A 23,077-nucleotide genomic window follows, 5' to 3' on the forward strand; every position below is an offset into this window, starting at 1 on the left:
AACTCGAACGCGTTTCAAATTAATTCCCCGGCCCGCCGGTAATAACGAAACGTCTACGAGCCCCGCGGAGCGATCTCCGCGTGTCGGGCAATGTTATTACCGTGCGTCGACGGGAGGCGACGCACCGACAACCGAACACGGTCGTTGGCAAACTCGAATCGGGACACCGAAATGCTCCGAACAGCTGTTCCACCCTCCTGCGTGCACCATTCGGGTAAATCGCGACGTATTATGTCGGAAGAAACGGCGCTTTGTTGCGGCGAATTTTTGGATTCTTTCCGAAGACGGAAAACTGTCTTCGTAAAAGGAAACGTGCGGTAGAATGTTAATTTTCAAATGGAATTTGCAAGATCTGTGTAGGAATAAATATATAGCAGGCTATTAATATTATAATAAAGTTAATTTTGTAATATATAGCAGATTATTAATTTTGTAGTAGAGTTTGCAAGATTCGTGGAAAAATAAATATATGGTAGAATGTTAAATTTTAATAGCGAATGTGGGAGTCGTGTAAAAATAAATATATTATAGAACGTTAATTTTCAATGGAATTTGCAAGATCTGTGTAGGAATAAATATATAGCAGGCTATTAATATTATAATAAAGTTAATTTTGTAATATATAGCAGACTATTAATTTTGTAGTAGAGTTTGCAAGATTCGTGGAAAAATAAATATATGGTGGAATGTTAAATTTTAATAGCGAATGTGGGAGTCGTGTAAAAATAAATATATTATAGAATGTTAATTTTCAATGGAATTTGCAAGATCTGTGAAGGAATAAATATTTAGTAGGCTATCAATTTTATAATAAAGTTAATTTTGTAATATATAGCAAACTATTAATTTTGTAGTAGAGTTTGCAAGATTCGTGGAAAAATAAATATATGGTAGAATGTTAATTTTTAATAGCGAATGTGGGAGTCGTGTAAAAATAAATATATTATAGAATGTTAATTTTCAATGGAATTTGTAAGATTCGTGTTAAAAATAAATATATAGTGGAATGTTCATTTTAATAAAATAAATACATATAGGAGACTGTTAATTCTCCTCTGTAAATTCCGATAAAAAGAAATATGTACTAAAATGATCGTTCATGTAAAACTAAGATAATATAAAGTAAAGTAAAATAAATAAAATACAGTAAAATAACGCAAACTGTATCTAAAAGTTTAACAGAAGATATTAACAGAAATTCCGACAATATCAAAGCCATTTAATTAAGGAAACTAGATAGTAAAAATTTGTCACGGTGACTGTTATTTTAATAGCATAATAACGAGAATTTCAAGTCCTTGTTAGAAATTAGTGGAATTAGTAGAAATCAGCCATGTGTGACCGACGCGGCACTCAACGAGTTAACAATGTCGGATTGAACGAAACAATGAAGCAACAGCATGAAACAATAGCAAAAATATTGAAAAACGTAAATCTTACAACAATATCGTTAAGATCGAGAAAGGAATGAATGAAATTTGCGACCGTTTTCGCAGACGTTCTATGGCACACGTGGTTTAAGAGACTGGCAGTAACACTCGCGAGTATCGTTTCAACTCTGCAAATGACTTTTCCCGTCGTTTTCCACCCGGCTCGCGATTAGGTAATGTTGTTCCAAGGGTGTCTGAAGCTCAGCCGTCCTTTCATGTAGCCGTCAGTGTCAGTGGCCCAACGGAGCTCGGAGCCGGAGTTTGAAAAGAAAGAACTTCTAATTGTTGACTTTAAAGGGGGAAGCTTCTGTTTGCAGAGTCTACGATGAAACGGCGAACGGATGGACAAAAGAACGAAAGTCGGGGAATTTTCTTTCATGGACTGGTCGATCGCATTTCTTCGAGATCATGGTCTTACCAGTCTTTGATGGGAGATCGAGGAGGGAGAGAATTAGAACGGGGACGCGCAGAATACTCGCTGTTCGAACGATTTTCTAAAAAGAAAAGAACGATTGCTGAATACACGCGTGTAATAATATGAGGCTCTTTTTTGTGGAAAATGATTATTCGATATTTTTTTCAAATATTATGGGTATTCGAATTTTGGGAATTCACGAAACTGTACATTTTTAATAGTGTTGTAAATTGTGTAATATATATGAATAATATAAGGGTAGTTCTTTATGCCAAATTTTAATTTGCTTCGTTATGAACATTTCACTAAATTGTAGGAATTCAAATTTTAAGAATTGACATAAATCGTATTAATACAATATATATAATATTATAATAATATTATATATATAATAATAATAATAATAATATAATATATTATATTATAATAATATAAAATATAATATTATAATATTATATATATTGTATTAATACGATTTATGTCAATTCTTAAAATTTGAATTCCTACGATTTTATATTATATATATTATATTATTATATATTTTTATATTATAAATTATAATAATATAATATATATAATAACAATATATAATAATATATAAAGGCTATTCCTGACACAAACTTATTATTCGATTTTCCCTCAAAGTATAATTAAATTCCTATAACTATAAAAATCGGATATTCGCATCCCCTCTTCCCAAAATTGTTCATTATTGTTTTACAAACCGAAGCAAAATTACGGAGAACTTACTATACTTTTTAACACTGCTATCGTTCACATATATGCTATCAGGAGGCCAAAAACTGTGTGTACGTTTCATATTTTCCAGCGACAGAAACAAAGGGACGAACGACAAATAATTGAAGGACGTGGGACGAAAATTAAATGTCGAAGCTGAAGCTCTAAATGCTTTTCGCAAGGAAACATATAAATAGGCCTGTTATGCCTCTCGAGACGTCATGGACGAAAAAAATGGAGAAGAGTAGGAACGAGGTCGGCTATTCTCTCCGCCATGTCTTCTCCCGCGACAATGCAAACTTTTGCATCGAATACGAGGTTACCCGCTCGTTCTGGATTGATCATTTTCAGCGAGGAGAGCCAGGCAGGGTCTCGGGGCTTCGTTTTTTTTGTACGTTGCTCGACGCCGTCGACAAAAGTCTTTAACAGTGCAAAGCGGCTCGGCGGATTTTTTCATTGAAAAGAAACGGGCTGCCCGTTATATCGAATGCCGTCGAATAAGTTTCGCTGTCGTCGCTCGGTTGGCGAATTGGTCGCGCGGATACTTACGCGAACTCCGACTTCTATGCGGAAATTTTAGCTTTATCATTCACAACGAACCTTGTTCTCGTTCAATGAGATTTCCACGAATTCGAGACAATGCTCCCCCGTTCCGCGGACGCTTTGTTATCTTAGACGGTTTCCTCGCGATTTTCGACGACTTCGTTTATTTGCGTTCGTTCGAACCGGGAACCCGGCGGGCAACGATTGTTTGAAAATTATTCGCGGGAGAGATCAGCGACAATGTTTTGTTTATTATCGAACTTGAAGTGAAAGAAATGATTTTTACGAAGGGATACGCGATTGAAGGATTTCAGTTTTTCGTTGCAGAGGAGAATTATACGATTAATCGGAAATTGTTTGCGTTGACGATAATTATTATTAGACTGCTTTTGTGCGTTAATTCGAAATTAGGCAAGTGAAACGCAAAGCAATGAAGACGTAGAAAGAATTTACGAACGTTTTTAATATTTTTACACTATTTTCAATCCCCTTTTTCTTTGCATATCGACGTCACTAATGTTCAACTACTTAGATCGTGGAATTACTTTTTTATAGTAATATGTTGAACAATGAATGTTACTAGGATTTTTCGTTTAATTCTGTCAATGTACCAACGTGTTGAAAAAATGATTTTTCAATGTTTAAAATTCATAGTTTTAGAGAAGAGAGCAGCAAGAGAAATAAAGAGAGAAATGAAAATGTCGCAACGAAAAATTGTGTTGAAATTAGCACAAAAACTGATTAGGGATGCTTCGAAAAATTAAATTGAAACAATTATTAGTTAAATTGACCCAAAACAGTTTAATAACAATATAACCGTGGTTCGATATGCATTTATAGTTTATCGCAACATTTCTAAATACAAAGAAACGCGTTCGTTGACAGAAATTACATATTCCTTTATTTTTGTTCTCTTTATTTTTCATTTCCTATTTTTCACTCGTTTAGATACTCTATTTCCACCAGAAAAAATTCGACTATTTATCTATTCGACAATAGTAATAAAAAATATTAATAAAATAAGTAATTCATGGAAATGGAAGTTTGTATAAAAACGACCGGTGCAATTAGCAACATGAATAACGAACTGCATATATGTAGAAATAAGAAGGAAAGCTCACCTGTCCTGAAGTTGACGACAATGTCTATGAGGAATATCGTGTCGGAAAGGCAGTTGAAGGCTATCCACCTAGTGCTTAGGTCGTCATTGAAAAAACTAATGGCGACTGGCAGAATTATCAGATTCGCTACCAGCAGGAGGAGCATGCAGAGGTCCCAGTAGAATCTGCAATCAAAAACCACCCGCGACGATTAATTCAGTCTCATGAATCTATTTAAAAAAAAAATTACAGATTACATCACGGTTATCGCATATCTTACTGAACCATTAAATCGCGGAATCCCCAAATTTTAATTAAAAACGATTCGCATCGCGTCGAGTCTCTGCAGCGCGGGAATCATCGATGCAATGACGGATGGAACGACGGCGGTGCAGCAGCTTTCTAGTTCGAAATTCGATCGATTCGCTCGTCCGAATAAACCGGACGGTGTACAACGCGTTCCGCGTTGCGGCGGCTTAACCCTTCGCACTCGAGTGGTGACCCCGGAGCACCGATGGAAACGTTATGTCGCATTCCGAGATGATTTTAACACTTTATCGTCCGGTCGTGGTTGAGGCTGCCACTCGGTAAGGACTGGCTTAGTCGCGCGCGCATTTGCTCCCAGTACCGGCTAAATTTTCGCTATTCATTGTGTTGTGCTTATTCCTTTAAAAATAATAATAAATAATAATAATTACTATAATTATAATTCATAAGGATATGGGGAGGTCAGCATACAGGAGGTCAGCTACTAACAAAACAGCAAAGAAGCGAAAACCGTCGATAGCTAAAAGTCGATTAATAGGCTATCGGTCGATAAGCATTGGCAATCGAAAAGCCGATTAATAGGCTAGCGATCGATAAACATTGGCAATCGAAAAGCCGATAAATAGGCTAGCGGTCGATAAAGTGTTAATATTGTCAGAGTTTAACTTGAGAAGATCGTTGATCGTGTAACTGTTGTACGAATCGCGAAGACTCGGTTTCATACGCGTGAACTGCGCTTTGTCGCGTAAAATGGAAACACTGTAAGTCAGAAAAAGTGTTTCAGATTCACAATGAGAATAGCTCCGAGTGCGAAGGGTTGATTTTCCGCGTGCACGCACGAAAGTATCGCGCACCAGATATCACGCCCTCTCTCGATCTCGGCCGGCCTGGAACGACCTCGCGGAATCATTAGGCCATAGAGAGTCGGCGATGGATAAAGAAAACAGCGATTCATCGCAGCCCTGGCAGAAGATTCCCGCGGAATTCGGGCCGCAAGGCGGAAACACACGCGCCGCGTTTTCCCTGCCCGAAGACACGCGGAGAACACACTAGGCGAAATTGTGTCGGGGTTAGGTCTCGTTCCCTTCAAGGTCGCTCGTTTAATTAGTAAGCTCGCGGCTCCTGTCCCGGACCTGCTTTCAATCCGCTCGCATCACTTTGAACAATGCTCGCGGGTTTAAAAAGGCCGCGGGACAGGCCTCGGACAATTTTTTGGAGACCGCCGCCTACGTCCTCCAGAGCCGGCCTACGACCATAATCGGCGCGCGTTCGTCGAATTTCGCCAATTTTCCAGCGGTTTTAATCAATTACGACCAATTCCGACTAGTTTCTATCAGTGTACGCTAATGCGAACCTGTCTCGGCTAGTTCTTGCCAGTTCTCATCTGTTAGAGGCGTCTTTAACCACGTTTAACCCTGTAACGGGATACCCATGTACGGGGTGTCTCGAAGATTACGCAGGCGGTTACAGCGAAACGCGATATTCTTCGTGTTTGCGCAAACAGAGGTGACAATTGCGAGGCTGTAGCTTCGATGCGGACGGGTTATTCGTGGAAAATTGTGGACGATCTGTTAGAAACGACTGGTAATTATTATTGCGATGTAATGTTTATTGTTGTAGTCTCGCGGATCATTTTTATAGTCGCCGATTGTCGACGATTATAAGAAATAAAGTAAATATGAAAATAGAATATAAACATAAGAATATAAGTAAATAAATGTTCGTTTTTCGTCATGCCAAACGATAGTAAAATTTAAAAAAAAAGAAAACTAGTCTCTCTCTAACATCTCCAAACAAATTCGTCGTTTACAGCAGTTTTAAAAATAGCTTGCATCGTTTTAAAAGGCGTCCGAATACTTTTCTTCTTGCTCACTGTACAATTACAGCTGTTACAATTGTTATAATTAAACCTAAGCGATTGACTTCGAAGAATCAAATCAATAAATTTCATTCCTGAAATATTGTTCACTCGAATCATTAGAATTATTTAGAATTTCTTCGTGCTATCGGAAAATTACGAATTTCGATAAAAAAATTACGAGATGAAAAAGACCGTTGTATAATTAATAGTTAAAAATAAAGTACATCGAGTGCGCTGGTAGCCCGATTGCCGTTAAATTAAAACGGGTCTCCGTTAAATTAAAGTCAAGCTAAACATAAACCCCGTCGAACTTTTTGGTTGCCAGCGACACCGACGTGCGCCCTGCGTCAATCTCGGAAAGGCCTCCGCGTCGGATAGCCGCGTAATTAAGGTCCCCAGGGTGCAAGGTTTGCGGCCTGGAGAAAAACGAGTCCGAGGCAAGGAGCTCGGAAGACGCGGCAAGACGCGGGAAGCTCAATTTCTAAAAGCTCCGCTTTAATCAGTTCGATTCCAGGCCGAGCCGGCAACATTGGCCCACTTCGCCGAGTAATAACGTTGCTACATCGGGGCAATAAATGTGCTTGTAGCTCGCATGAAGCTACTCCGAGCCCGGGTCGTTTCGACTCGCAAGCTTGCACGGGATGACGGTGTACGAAAGCCGTGAAGAGAGCTTCTTCGCGAGCACGCACCGATGAACGGCGAGCCTTTCGCGGCTCCACTTGCCGCGACACCTTCATGGCTAAGTCTGGAGTAGTTGTTTGCCCACTCACAGCCCCCCACCCATCTTCCTGTTAACACTTTTCACGCACCCTTGCCCCGTGCAATTTCCTACGACTCGGTTCTCTCGTCGTCTCCGACTACAATTTCCATCGGTTGTCGCGTTTACTGACTTCGGTTAATCAAGAAGTATTGAACTGCACGTCTGCCATATGCGTTTTAGTCATTTCCCACGATTGTCACGTTTTATAAGTGAAAATCTACTGAATTCCTAGGTGCACGATTTCGAGTGACAGTCTCTGTAAATAACTAGTTATGTCGAGTATTGGTTAACCGTGGAGAATAAGGACATTATACAGCGTTTCCTAAAATTATGGTACCCCCGAGAAAGAAGAGATTCCTGAGATCATTTTAAGAAACTTTTTCCTTTACAAAATTTTTCTCCGAGGCACCGTTAACGAGTTATTAACGAAAAACGCTGACCAATGAGTGGTGAGCTCGACTGGCGCGCGGCGGTCCAGCCAACGAGCGGGCGACGCCCAGATCCGCCCACTGGCTCGGCCGCCTAGCGCCAAGCGAGCTCGCGCCTCATTGGTCACTGTTTTTCGTTGATAACTCGCTAACGACGCCTCGGAGAACATTTTCGTAAAGGAAAAAGTTGTTTCGAATCACCTCAGGAACCCCATATTTCCCGGAAATACCATAATCTCGGGACACCCTTATACAAGGTGGTCCAGAATTCTTAGTACAACCGAGCAGAGGTAAATTCTACGTGAAAAAATGCGAAAAAATCCGGTGTAACATTTTTATGTCCACGTCTCCGTTTTCCAGAAAATCGACTTTGAAGTTTGTTCATCTTTCTAGAAGATTTAATTGTCGTCTATTGTGTTCTATCGCAGTTGTCTCCGTCCGAGATAGCGTTTAGAAACATCGACGATCACGGAATCATTCCGTTCGCTGCATAGTTCGCAACAATTCCGCGAAGATACGCGCGGCGGCTCGCGAGTTAATGGAAAGGGATTGCTTCGCCGACACGTTGCGCGGAAACGCGCCTGCCTCCATATGGGTTTAAGAGAAAGAAATAATCCGGCGAGCGCGAACACGCTCGAACACGTCCTTTGGGTGAAAATAATGAATGGAAATGAAAAGTCCTGCGGTCAGTGTTTCGCGGTTTCCAAGCCGCGGCTTAAGTTTCGGCGATCGAATAAAGCTGCCGCGCGAAGGCGAGTCCACGAATGCCTGGTTTAAGGAAGCCGTGGCTCGGCCTTGGTCGCGCAAGTGGGTTACCCGGTGAAATGCAAATCCCCGAATGCAAAATTCACTGACTTATTCCGCGCGGTAAAACGAAAGGGACGGCTGACGTCGCGGAAACAGAGAGCTACTCCCTCGCCGCCTGCCGGGAACAAAAATTTGCTTTTACACACCGCCTCCTTGTTTCGTTCATTTGCGCCGAGAAATCTCACCGACTCCTGGCATCCGCAAGATGTTACGTTTCAATATTAATTTATGTTGCTTTTACATTCCTGGCCGTCGCGTTTCCGCGCGTCTCTTCTCTCTTGCACAGGGATACGTTGTCCACCGAGTTCCCAAGAATTATGCAATTCGAATTTCATTTGTTTTACCGCTCCAGGCTTCGGCTGTCACGCCGCGGGCTGGTCGCGGATATTGTTATAATTTTTGCACTACAGATTAATCCTTTTTCGAATTATGTTCTCCTTTTTTTCAAATTATATTGGTCGCTTCGTAAATTAAATTCGCATCTCTCAAAAATCTAATTCACATTTTTCGAAAGCAAATTCACATTTCTTGAAGTCAAATTCATCCTTTCGTAAATCGAATTCATTATTTCGTAAATAACATTCATCCAAGTCCAATGAAGACAAATTGAAGCTCGAGATAGCACAGGGAAATTCGCGGCATCCCGAAATTCGGCATTTCTGGGAGACATTGCTGCACCGAAATTTCCGGTTTTCGACGACAAAAGGTTTTGCTTGGATCTAAGAAAAAAGGAGAATAACATTCGTATCCAGCAAAATAAGGGACGAAGTCACGTGTACACGTATCCTACGCGGTTTCGATGTAAATTTCATCGACCGTCCGCGGGTTTTTAATGCCCGCAGGAGATAGAGAACTTTCTTCCGCGAGGAATTACTCGTCTTCGAAGAGTCCTGGATATATACTGGCAAAGTTTCTTGAACCATCGGTACGTCGCTTCGTCGGAGGGATAAGCATTTTCATGGTACCCGGTGCTTTTTCTTTCCTCGGTTCCGCCATTCGTCTTCATTTACGCCAAGCAATTCAGCAGGTAAAGGGGTCGTACATCAAAACTTTCCTGGTTTACCTGCACTCTCTAAGAACCGGCCTCTTTCTTTCTTTCTCTCTCTGTCTCTGTCTCTCTCTCTCTTTCTCTCTCTGTCTCTCTCTCTCTCTCTTTCTCTCTCTGTCTCTGTCTCTCTCTCTCTTTCTCTCTATCTCTCTCTGTCTCTGTCTCTCTCTCTCTTTCTCTCTCTGTCTCTGTCTCTCTCTCTCTTTCTCTCTCTGTCTCTGTCTCTCTCTCTCTCTTTCTCTCTATCTCTCTCTGTCTCTGTCTCTCTCTCTCTTTCTCTCTCTGTCTCTGTCTCTCTCTCTCTCTCTCTCTCTCTTTCTCTCTATCTCTCTCTGTCTCTGTCTCTCTCTCTCTCTCTCTTTCTCTCTGTCTCTCTCTCTCTTTCTCTCCCTCTCCTTCGCCCTCATCCACGCAGCTCTCGAGAGAATCTGAATCCGTTCGTTTAATGGTGCTGACAAGGGAACTTTGCCAGCTAAAAATTCAGATTTTTTCCCCTCAAAATCTGGCGAGATTTCTAGGGATCCGGTTTTCCGCACATCATTCGCCGACCTTTTAGAATGAAAATTTTAGAAATCGTCATAATTCAACTCTTCGCGCACTCAATTAATTCTTCTCCGTCTTTGATTGCTGTTCCTGTTTCAGTTACAGTCAGCGACGATAATATTCGGACGCCTTTCGAAACGCAACAGTTCTTCCAAAAATAAACGCAATGACTCGAATTTTTCTTTCGCTAATTAATTCACTGGACAATGAATGCGAAATTCTTGTAAATATTAAATTGAAACGGCAAAAGAATTGACAGTTTTGAACTCGTTGCAGGCTCGGCTAAAAAAAGGAACGAAAGCATGAGCTTCGTTTGTCATTCCAAGCAATTTTTTCCCAACAATTTATTCATTCGTTGCTTATTTATTAGTTATTATAAATGACTAGAAATTAGTTGCTTCGAGCTATTTTGTTAACTTGGAAAAATGCATTTGTTACCGTAGCTAACGAGATACAGTCGTTAATTATTAACCGGATTACTAGCTGCTGAACTCCGGACTGTGCAAATGTATTTTGCCGGGTTAACAATTAAATGAGATTCACGTTTAACAAGTTCCAACATAGTAATTACGAGAACAGAGCAACATAATAATTCACGAAGGTTGAATACTCGCTGAAGTAATTTTAAAACATGGCAGGTCAGACGATATTGTTTTCAAGGAAAGTTGAATGGTTTTTCACCTGGTAATACCTGGTGTACGAAGAACCGTGCAACGAAAAGAAGTCGAGGAGGACGATTATCTCGTTTAATTAATTTCAATGAATTTAATTGCGCGACGGAAACTTGACAGATCCGCATGTCGAGCTGTTCCATCCTTCGTATTGACAAGCACAACGGCAAAAACAGTGTAAAGGTTTGTAGTTTTTATGCAGCAGACACCGAATACGTAATTCGTGCGGGAGTGGTTTCATTAAACGCAAAGAAGGACGAGATACGTTGCAGGCGCATTCGCAAAGGGAGCTGGAATTATGGCGAGCTGCACTTCGCGATGCCGTGAAATATTTCATTCTGTCATTTTTTTTTCCAATTTTCAGGCTGACGCGAGTTCAAGCCATCCACGTTGAACGGAATTTATTCTACGGTGCATACTTCCCGGTTATAAACATGATTTTAAAAAAGATCGACTGGATACTGTATGATATACTGCTGTCAATAAATGATAAACGCTAAATGGTAGATATATTTATTTAAATATATTAAATATATTTATTTATTTATTTATTTATTATATATCTCATTATATATGGTTATTAAAAGAAAGTATAACATGAATTTATAATATTTCGTTGCATTGGGTGTTAATATCAATAAATATCGATTTACTAAAGAATCTAAGTAACTAGTTTAAATACTGTAAACTGAAAATTATGGAATTTCCCAAAATTATGGCATTTCCAGGAAATGAGAGGTTCCTGAGATCATTTGAAGTAACTTTTTCCTTTGCGAAAATGTTCTGCGAGGCTTTGTTTACGAGTTATTAACGAAAAACACTGGCCAATCGTGTGGCCGGCGCTCTGCCCTCGCGGCCAATGCCGCGTCGCGCCGATCGTCTGACGTAGCGGCAGTGATCGCGAGGGCGGAGCGTCAGCCGTACGCGATCTCTCATTGGCCAGTGTTTTTCGTTAATAACTCGAAAACGAAGCCTCGCAGAAGATTTTCGCTAAGGAAAAAGTTACTTCAAACGATCTCAGGAATCCCTTATTTCCCGGAAGTACCATAATTTTGTGACACCCGGTAAAACCAGCACGTTTCAAAAGGATACATAATAATTTACTAATCGTTGAGCATTTCGAATCGAACGACCCGGATTGCGTAAATATGAGTAATCGCGTTGCGTTGCCTTTTGTTTCCGTAAAATTAATGGAAAGCTTTCTGTCTTCGTTAGCATCGTTCGCGCAGGACAAGAATTTGCGAAACGGCTCGAGAAGAAATGTTTATCAAAAAGCACGCGGCAAGAAGTAAGGCAAGAAAACTGTACGGTTTCGTCGCAGCACGCGGACTCGGTGCTTCCGGCAATATATTCCGCAAAACGGGCTATTTTTAGCCGGGGTTTGTTAATTTTTCCGGAGCGTTAATGGGGCTACGGAATAACAGGGCGCCTAATAACCCGGTCTCGCAGCATCCACTTCTGACACATGCAATTATTTTTCGGAGTTTATCCGGCTATCAATACATTTCCTACGGAACAGCCGACCGTGCATGTATATTTAAGAAACGCCGAAACGGCGGTGGGGGAGGAGGGGGGAGGAGGATCCACGAGAGCACCTCATTATGTATTCTCAATCAGCGCGGAGAAAATTGCCTCTCCGTTTCGCGGGAATCGTTGGACTCTGTCTTTTCAGGACGGTTAATATACAGGGTGTTCCATAAACAGACCGAATTTCAGTATTTTCTTCGCAACTTCTTTGCACAACTCCGACTCTCTTATTTTTCATTTTTCCCCGATGAAACTTTTGCCATCGTATTCGTCGCGTTCTTCCGATTAAAATGACATCAGACTCGGTATAATTGCGATGATAATTGCTGGCGTAATAAAATCAATTTACGCGAGTAATTATGATCGAAATTATTCCGGGTTTCGTGTTATTTCAATCGGGAGAATTAAACGAATGCGATGATGGAGGTTCGATTAATGGAAAAGCAACAATGAGGAAGTTTAATTTTCGATTTCAATCGCAATCGATATTAATTGTGAGCGGAATTATATCGTGTTCGGTGTTGTTTTAATCGGGTAAACGAGGCGAATACGATGATAAACGTATATAAATAAGAAAGAACCGAAAATTCGGAAAAGTTGTCATTTCTTGTTTTAATTGCATCGGCGTAAATCTCATCGAGACTGAGCCATTGGTCATTTTTATTATGTTATTTTATTGTATTTATTACATTGATAATATCTTCACAGCACCGCACCGCTGGTTATTAAATACAAAAACGAAATTTCTGTCTTTAGAAAAGCCATTGTTTAACTGCAAATTTTCATGGAGAAGGATTTTCGAATTTCTGGAAAAGAAGAAATTATTTTGTGCTAGCAGCGCGAACGTTGTATATTAATTTACTCTGCGGATGCATTAAGCTAATGAAATATCACATTTATATTTCTTATTTTAATTAGATTTCACTGATCATGTTATAATATCTTTTTCCTTCTATTACGAACTGATAAATAATTAATTCTACAGAGGATAACACGTTACGCAAAAGTATCACAATTATAAATTTTTTAGTTCTGTCCGAAACAGAGATCCCAATTAATAAAAATAAACAATCGTATTCCTCGACGTTCCATTCACTTCATTTCGTTAATTTATGTTGTGCAGTACTGAATATTCCTATAAAATATAGGAATATTCAATATTGCACAACTATAAAACGATCGATTAAATCGACGCGCAGCCCGACGAAAGGTTAAAACCGTCGAACAGGTTACAAATTCGAATTTTTAATTAGCGCGTAGTACAGGCCGTTTAATCTTTTTAACGACATCTCTGAGATCCATTCAGCTAAGTACCTATCTGTGTTGGAGAAACTCGTCGGTGCTGCAGCAGTGCCGCCGTGAAATATCGAAGAGCCCCGGCTCGCTCGTGTTAATCCCGAAGACGTTGATTAATTCCCGAAGACTGTTCGATGCAAGTTAAACCGGGGCCAACGTGAAAATACGGGGTGTCGAATGTCGCCCGATAAAAACATGAAATACGGAATCAATTTGTTCGAAACACACTCGAAACCGATGGATAGATAGAGCGCGCAAATAATCGGCAGCCTGACGATACCTGTATCGCAATTTTTCTCGGAGCCCTGCAGCCTCGTAAATTCCACTGTTTTAATGATATTGCAGTCGCAGCGGTGCACCGGGTTACTTCGCTGCAGCTGCACTGTCTTTTATTGCGCTATAGTTCGGACGGAATCCAGAAAATTTCATGCAGAAAATTAGCGTCCGCTTAATATTTTGTGCAATTTGTGGACGAATATGTTCAGCCAAGCTCGTGTACCGACGATTGTAAAAGTATTTGTTGATAGCAATCGTTCGCGATCACAGCGCAGACAAAAGCATCCTTTTTTTGTGCAAAATAAAAAGGGTAGAAATAGATAAATATGTCTTCTGAATCGTTACGAATCTAGTGCATCGAAATTGTGTAAAGGTTTCATCTGAATTTGAATTTTTCTACAATATATAATATATATATTATATTATATTATATTATATTATATTATATTATATTATATTATATTATATTATATTATATTATATTATATTATATTATATTATATTATATTATATTATATTATATTATATTATATTATATTATATTATATTATATTATATTATATTATATTATATTATATTATATTATATTTTATTTTATTTTATTTTATTTTATTTTATTATATTATATTATATTATATTATATTATATTATATTATATATTATATTATATTATATTATATTATATATATAATATATATAATTTTTATATTAATGCTTCGTTTATTGAAATTGTTAAGACTGTTTATATGGGTTTTTTAGTAGCTGAATTTCGTTTAAAAGGAACTGGATATTTCTTCTTTCAAATAATGATACCAAATGAAATTTTACATTGTATTAAATATTGTATTAATATTGTATTAAATTTTCAAATGTCGTTCTTTGACTGTAAAATGACTATTCATCCTTTGCACTCGAAGACATTTTAACTGTAAATCGAAAATAATTTTTCTAACTTATAGCATTTCCATTTTATATGACAAAGTGCATCTTATGCATATGAAATCGAGTCTTGCGGTGACTCGTACAACAGTTACACTTTCAACAATTTTTTAAATCTAAACTTTGTTCATATAAAAATGATCTTGGAACGTGATACAACAATTTTAGTGGCACTTCAGAGTCACCACTCTAGTGCAAAGGGTTAATGTCGGCAAATAGAGAACTGAATTTATTAAGAGGATTAACGTTGGGTTTAAAAATGTCACCACGAAATTACGAAATATTCCCCTTTCCCAAATATTCGGGCAGATATCAAATTTCGGGGTAACGCCATTCGATTGAGCTCGTTAGAAGAACGCGAACAGGATTCCGAGGATCCATTAGACAAGATTCCGGCGAAAGAAAATTTCCACTTTCGGGCCGCATTGAAATCCATTGAACGAGAACAGTCATTAGAGACCGGTGGCCAATGTATTCAGAGCCATCAGCTAATCCTCCAGACAGTGATTGGTACGTACAGAATCCCCCCTTGCCGTCTCATTGGCCGTTTCTTCGCCGGGCTATTGTACGATAGAAACCGAGAAATTAACCGACGAAACCTTGCCATAACATTCCCGATTGCCTATCGCCGACAATATCGTTCGCGGAAACACGGTTTTCCTTTCAGAAAACTGCTCTAAATTACTCGAATTTTTCTGTCAATGTCAGCGGAACTAGTTCACTGTACATCGACTGAAATACTTTTCTTTTCTTTTTAATTTTGCTGTTATTTGGCATAAAAAGAATATATAAAAATTTTTGCAGCACGCGTAAAAATTACCGAGAAGTGCCAAATGCGTTTTTTAAATTTTCATTGCAGGCTGAAATAAAGAAAGTGAAGAAACGAGTGACATAACCTTACTTTTTTTTTAAATTCCAAGTAATAGTAAAATCTAATGGAAAATATTTAAGTCATCGTACAGTGAAATATATTCCTTCTAACATTTACGAAAGAAGACCAGTTTAGGATGATTTAGATCAGTATTAAAAAATGTTATATATATATAACTATATAATATTATATATATTATATATATTATTAATAGTTATATTATATATAACTATATAATATTATATAACTATTATATAATAGTTATAATAATATAATTATTATATATACTATTATATAGTTATATACAATATAACTATATATAACTATAGTTATATATAATATTAATATATTTATATAGTTATATTATATATATATAACTATATAACTATATAACTATATATATAACTATATATTATATATATATATAACTATATAACTATATAACTATATATATAACTATATATTATATATATATAACTATATAATAGTATACATAATAGTTATATAATATTATATAGTTATATTATGTATAACTATAACTATTATATATATATTATATATATTATTATATATATATATAACTATAAAAATGCTACACCTCTTAAAAGTGTTGACTCAGCACTGTCCACGTTCGATACAGCATTTTCTGACAGATTTGTTAATGACGCGCACATATTTCGCAGCTCGCTGGCTACGATGCGTTTTATAAATTCATAGGATCCTTCGAACGAGTTTGCGATGGTATGATTAATCCGTCGCAGGTGTTTCTGCGTTTCCAGATGCGCGTTAAGCGACTCACCCGGAGTTTATTTTTCATTAAGATGATTTATGGGTTTGGTAAATTAATCTGCCAGATAGTCCCATCTGTAAGTCTCTTATATAAGCGGTGTAGTTTTTTCAATGGCCCGACACGACGCTTCTTTCCGCGTAACGTCGATCTTTCCATTTTATTGCACACGCTGATACCGATCGCGCAAATTTTACACCCAAAAATTGACACAGAAATTGACACGCTAAATCGTACCGCGCCGTTGGCCGCAGCCAAACTGCATTCCGCAGTCCCTTAAACTTCGTATTTCCAGCCCCGCTTCAGATGTTGCCGGACATAAATTAAAACGGTAACTCTTCTTTAAGGTACGGATGCCTTTTATTATGCATTATTCAAAATAGCTTCCGTCCGAATGAATGCACAACAACGATTATGCAAATCCGGGAAATATCCTGCAAATATTTTTCCTCGAGCCGGCGGAAGAACCGTCGGGATCTTTTGCTTATAATTGCTGATAACCGTTGTCCCCGGTCTCGAAACGAAACGGACAGCTTTATTCGATCATCGTGGCGGTCCGATAAGCGGTTTTCTCTTTCGGGAATTGACTGCGACGAAAAGAAATCAATTTTACGCCGTCGTCGATATTCGAAAATCTCCTGTGTTTCTCGCCGTCGTGCGAATAACTCGAATAACAAACCAACCTTGTCCCAAGCATTATGAAGCGAATTCCTTCGCGGGAAAATTCCGAGAAGAATTTCAATGTTTCGAACAACTTGACGTTTTACGGGATACGCGAATGAGAAAGATCTGCATACATCTGGGAATCATGCGATAAAAGTTGTAAGTACATTTATTATTTTATTTTAAAGCACATTGTATAATATGTGTAGTTGGTGGAACAATAATTTTTACTGCGATAAAAAGTGGAATGGCAATCGATTTTTGTTATTGAAAGTTATACGCTGATAAACGTTATTTTATAGCTTCTGATCGATCGAAGCATGAAAGAAAACATTGTATCGAGACAGTGCAATCGGTGCTTTAATTAGACTGTGGATCTTTATGCAAAATAAACGTTGTTTTTTCAGCAATTTCGTGACTAAAGAGTTTAATAAAAACGCGCTGCTTTCTTCAACAATTTTAATGAATTTTTAATAATATATATTAATAATGTATTCTCCACTAATCTGTATGTCTCTTATCAATCTCTATTATCTTATGCAATTACAAAAAACGAGAGACAGAAAAATGTATTTCTTCTCTGAATAGTTTTAATAAATAACGTATCAATGTTCATAAATTTTTCTTCATAAATTCTTCATTATTCTGTATTTCTCTTATATCAATCTTTCTTTACTCTTAGACAGGAAATTTTCATTCGGAATGAAATTATACTACGTCAATTACGAGAAACACGAGGCAAAGAACATGTATCGAACAGTTTCGATAAATCGAAAATAATATAACAATATCTAGAAATTCTTCTGATATCTCAATTTTTCATTTCTCTCATATCATTTGCCATGATAGCGTCTATATAATGTCAATAATTCTAGATTTAGCGTTAAAAATCTGTACACGTCACGAATGCAGATCATATGAGCATTCGAGACAATAATCGTAACTTCTGAACTAATTAATTTTCGAAGTACGTCAATAATTTTTTAAAGAGAGCACAAAGATGAATCGATTCGTCTACAAATAATATAAAATTATATCAAAATAATTGCAACGATTTTGTCTTTCAGTTGAATAATAATATCTTGCATCAACATTTAGTATTGTAATTTTTTAGAAACTGTGCACCGACTAATTTTCATCCTAATTATTGTTATATTATATTATATTATATATATTATATATTATATTATATATTATATTACGTTATATTATATTATATTATAATTATTGTTATATATAACTGTTCACCGACTAATTTCATTATTACGAATTATTGGCTTTAAAAAAATGAATTACTGTCGGGTAACACCGTCGGGCTACTTCTTAATTTTCTTCTTATACATGATAATTAATAAGTAATATTTTTTATACAATCTTTTTGTTTACGCACGCGAATAAAAGCTCTAGATTACGTTATTAAACAAAACAAAATACTGATCTTTTTATGTTTCTTCTTTTTTCTCATTGCTCGCATCAGTGCGCGGCGTTCGAAAACTTTTCGGAGCCTCTGTATATATCGACAAGCCTGAAATTTGCATCGTGCTATAAAACGACACGCACGCGGTCGCTCTTCTGGTTATGTCAGCATCCTCTGCCAGACAATGGACGACCCCGCAGTATTGTTCGGCACGCCTGTATGCGCCGGCTGAGTGTGTGGCTACTATTTCACGGTGATTCTTACTAATCGATGTAATCGCGTGTACGTGTATGCGCCACGGACGCTTCCACGTGCACCGCTCGTACAATGCCGTTCATAAGTTACAGATCGTTACCTTAAATTTCGTTTGTTCGTTTCGGATACGGCGCGGTGCGCGCCGCGATACACGTTCCACGGCTCACCCGTGAAAATCGTACACGATCTCGAATTCAAACACTCGTGCATAGCTCGCGAGATATCGACGCAGCGTTTCCCAGATATTCTCGAATCGAATTTCCAATGCGCCGGACTCGGTTCGTGTTTATTTTGCAATCGCAGGTGGACGTATATTGGCTCATTGGTTGACTACTGCATGGTCAAAATTGTTTATATCACTGGGGTTAATCTGTTGGCTTGTTATTTATAATATATTATTTTATACATATTTTCTGTATATTTTATATATATTTTATATATTTTTTCTGTATATTTTATATATATTTTATATATTATTTTATATATTATTTTATATATTATTTTATATATATTTTCTGTATATTTTATATATATTTTATATATTATTTTATATATTTTTTCTGTATATTTTCTGTACATTTTATATATATTTTATATATATTTTATATATATTTTATATATTTTTTCTGTATATTTTATATATATTTTATATATTATTTTATATATTATTTTATATATATTTTCTGTATATTTTATATATATTTTATATATTATTTTATATATTATTTTATGTATATTTTCTGTACATTTTATATATATTTTATATATTATTTTATATATATTTTCTGTACATTTCATATACATTTTATACTCGATCGAAATTATTATTGCAATTAAACATTATCACCATTTAACAGACGGGTTGTTTTTTCATCGTCTTCCTCGATTTCCGGGCATTTTTTAAGAGAATTAAATAAACATGCACGCATGGTTTCAAAGCGTTGCAGTTTTATTAAATCAACGCTGTTTTCGATCAAATGTTACGATGATATTTATACACACGTCTGGTATTAATAAAATATTAATAGAGTGTTCATAAAGAATTAATGAAGCGTTCATAAAGTATTAATCAAATATTAATAAGGAAGTCTGAAATCCTAGGAAGCCTGAATGGAAAACGTAAATTGACGTGATACGTCGGTTAAGTGTTAAAAAAAAGTTGTTAACTGTAAATTGTAAATTCCGAAAAATCATAAAATCGTTATCGATGGATAATGTGTTAACAATAAGCTTCGAATAAGCTATTGCAAGACGAAAAGTAGCGAAAGCCGCTCTTTTGTAATATACCATTGCACATTAACTATTTATTAAATAATATATAATAATAATATAATACATAATAAATTGAAAATAATAATAATAAATAATAAAATATGATAAATAAATAAAGGATAATGATAAACTTTAAACGAGACATTTTTGCTTCGTATGCAAATAATTAGGGAACTAAAGCCACGTTTTTCTTTTAAAAAAGAAACGTTAAGAAATGAGTGGTTTCTGGAAACATTGGAAAATTTCTTTCGTGGTCGAATGTCCGGAGGAATTGAAGATTGATGCGCCCTCTTTGTAACGACCTCTCAAAATTTGATGTACGATTTTGTTCAGCTGTTTTATGCAATAGAAACGAGTACCATGATGGATCGCGTAAAACCATCGGAGTGCACCTTATGTTACTGTAAAGTTCTTGCAGTACGCTTCTCATTCAAGGCTCGGCGAAACAGCCAAGAGAAATCGAGCCTTATGGTCGTGAAGATGAAGCTTCGGTCCACGCAAGAAACGGGTTAAAATCATAGTGACGTGACGAAACTGTTAAGTTAATTTCCAGTAACTTTATCATCCATTTCACTTCTTTTTTAAATATTTTATTACGTACAAATTTTAGGCGAAATTTTCAAAATGTCACGCTAATATAAACAACTCTAAACAACTCTCACGCGTGTATTTTCATGCATGTATTCTTTCAGTCACGAAAAAAATTCGTATCATTTTTATGGTCGTTCGAGTTTGTAGCATTTTCCGGAGAAAAAGTCTCCAGTTTTCCTTCAATTATATTATATGAAAACAGTTTGCGAAACAAATAAATGGCGGATTGTGAAAGTGGAGATTTCCGACTTTAAAATTTATTGTAAATGATCGTTGTACGATTTTTCTTAATAAAATGATAACAGTTCAAATGCTGTTGATTCTGCAAAAATATGATATTTGGTTCGAAATACTTTTTAAGGCCACTGTATCTCTACTTATCGTTTGTTCCTCTCTCTCTCTTTCTCTCCCTCTCTCTCTCTCTTTGTCGGTCTCTCTACCTCATTGCTCTCTGCTATCTCCCGTGTCCGGGCGTCGATCACGTCGCCGCGATTGCTTCTGTCCGTTAAACCGCGTAATTCGGTACAGATGCTTCCTTATACAGCAGCCGATAGACCGAAGACCGCAGTTCAATGTGTTTTGCTAATTGCAGCTACCACTACTTTGAGCGTCTGACCCGTGGCAACTTTAACAATGACCTTTGTGCAGCAGAGTTGGCAATTCGGAAAATTTTGGGAAGTACTTACAGGGTGTTCCATAATTATGTTAACAGCTTTCGAAGCAAAAGATGAGTTATATTTCTTAAATAATTTATATTATTATTATATTATTATATTATATTATTATTATAAGAGAGAGAGAGAGAGAAGAGAGAGTTCTATTATTTTATAACTGTTATGTCGCTTGCCTATTTTCATTATAATTTACGCAAAATGAAAATTATCTTCACCAATTGCAACAAATACGAATCAAATAGAAATTTCGGTAAGTTGAAAATGAGACGGCCGTGCATTCTGTTAATATTTTTCATTAAAAATACACAAAATCCGCAGTCCAACGCTAACCGAGAAATAACAACGAATAGTAACAAAATCACGAGTAAGGAAAATAAAACCAACGATCGTACAAACTAATGATCCTGGTTGAATAAAATCAGCTCGAAATCAACAAATTATCTACAATTAATTCACTCGAATATTTACAGGCTGATTGCTAAGAGGGGAACATCGATCCTTTGAAACTCGACGAAAGTTTCTTCGTATGCGAGAGGCTCGCTCTCTCGACAAATCCTTTGAACGTTCTGAAAAATCGAATCAGCCTTAGCGCACCCCTTCGTGTCACCCGTCCTCTAAGACCGCTCGCAAAGTGTCCGGCTAATGAGCTCGACGTGATACGTTTGATCGTCCGCTGCGCGCTATAACGACTCAATTAATTATTCTCAAGTAGCGTTGATCGTCGGCCCTGCGCGTATTGAAGTGACTTCCAGGGGCACTGTTTTACTCCCATCGTCAGTACACGTTCATGCATTGTGATGTACCGAATCGGACTCGACGGATTTTTTCCCTCGTTTCTCGCACGCCGATATCGGCGAGAATATTTATTTGTTTATTTACGTACGCACACGGCTAAGAAACCGTTACCATTTGTTGCATACGGAGAGAAAACCTTGCGGTGATGGTTGACAGACGAGCAAAATTTATACTTATATGTATAAAGGCAGATTACAGTACAGAAGGTATATTATGATATACTTAGGTGCATACAGGGTATCCCATAATTATGTTAATTGTGTTACCTGGGAACAGATGATTCCTGAGATCATTTGAAGCAACTTTTTCCTTGGCGAAAATGTTCTGCGAGGCTTCGTTTACGAGTTATTAACGAAAAACACTGACCAATCGGAGTGCGAGTGCGGCCAGCGCTCCGCCCTTTCGGCCAATACCGCGTCGCGCCGGCCGTCTGACGCAACGGTAGTAGTCGCGAGGGCGGAGCATCGGCCGTACGCGATTTTGGTCAGTGTTTTTCGTTAATAACTCGTAAACGAAGCCGCGGATTGCATTTCCGCAAAGGAAAAAGTTACTTGAAATGACCTCAGGAACCCCTCATTTTCAGCTCTTAAAATAATTGTGAAACACTCTGTACATATATAATATAAATCTTAACTATATCTATATTTAAATACTAACTATATATATATATTATATTATTTATATACGAATTTTATGATTTATTTATAACGCGACGAGGAAAAATCAATTAATCATCCGTCTGCGATTACAGATTACTGATCAACGATCACAGATCACCGAATGTAATCACAATTACTGATTTATTCTAGCACCGACTGATCGATCGATCGTCACGATTACCTCGATCACATCTCGCAATCGATCACAAATGTAACCACAAGAAAAAATCGATTGCTGCAGTCGAAACCGTCCAGCTAAATCCGTATCTACTTGCGATGCACTTGATCCCACCTCTACCCGCGACGACGACGGCGACGTTTAAATTGTCCACGACCACGTTCTCGTTCGACCGGATGAGAAAAAGCGGCCCCCATCCCCGCGCAGCGTATATCCCCCCTGCCCCCCCGCGGCCAGTAAATGCGGATCGTCACGCGGAATCGAGG

The 23,077-nt window shown here is 37.4% G+C and overlaps 1 protein-coding gene across 12 annotated transcripts in view; it reads right to left on the reverse strand.

The window, feature by feature from the left end:
* The window catches only part of Ih (hyperpolarization activated cyclic nucleotide gated potassium channel Ih), a 375,005-nt gene that overhangs the window by 64,990 nt on the left and 286,938 nt on the right, over positions 1–23,077 (reverse strand). For all 12 annotated transcript variants that reach the window (XM_076525911.1, XM_076525906.1, XM_076525903.1 and 9 more), the window contains one exon: positions 4,248–4,411. In XM_076525911.1, the coding sequence (XP_076382026.1) occupies positions 4,248–4,411 (164 nt within the window). The remainder of the gene's footprint in view (positions 1–4,247; positions 4,412–23,077) is intronic.

This window comes from Megalopta genalis, chromosome 13 (assembly GCF_051020955.1).
Source record: "Megalopta genalis isolate 19385.01 chromosome 13, iyMegGena1_principal, whole genome shotgun sequence".
NCBI classification, from domain to species: Eukaryota; Metazoa; Arthropoda; class Insecta; order Hymenoptera; family Halictidae; genus Megalopta; species Megalopta genalis.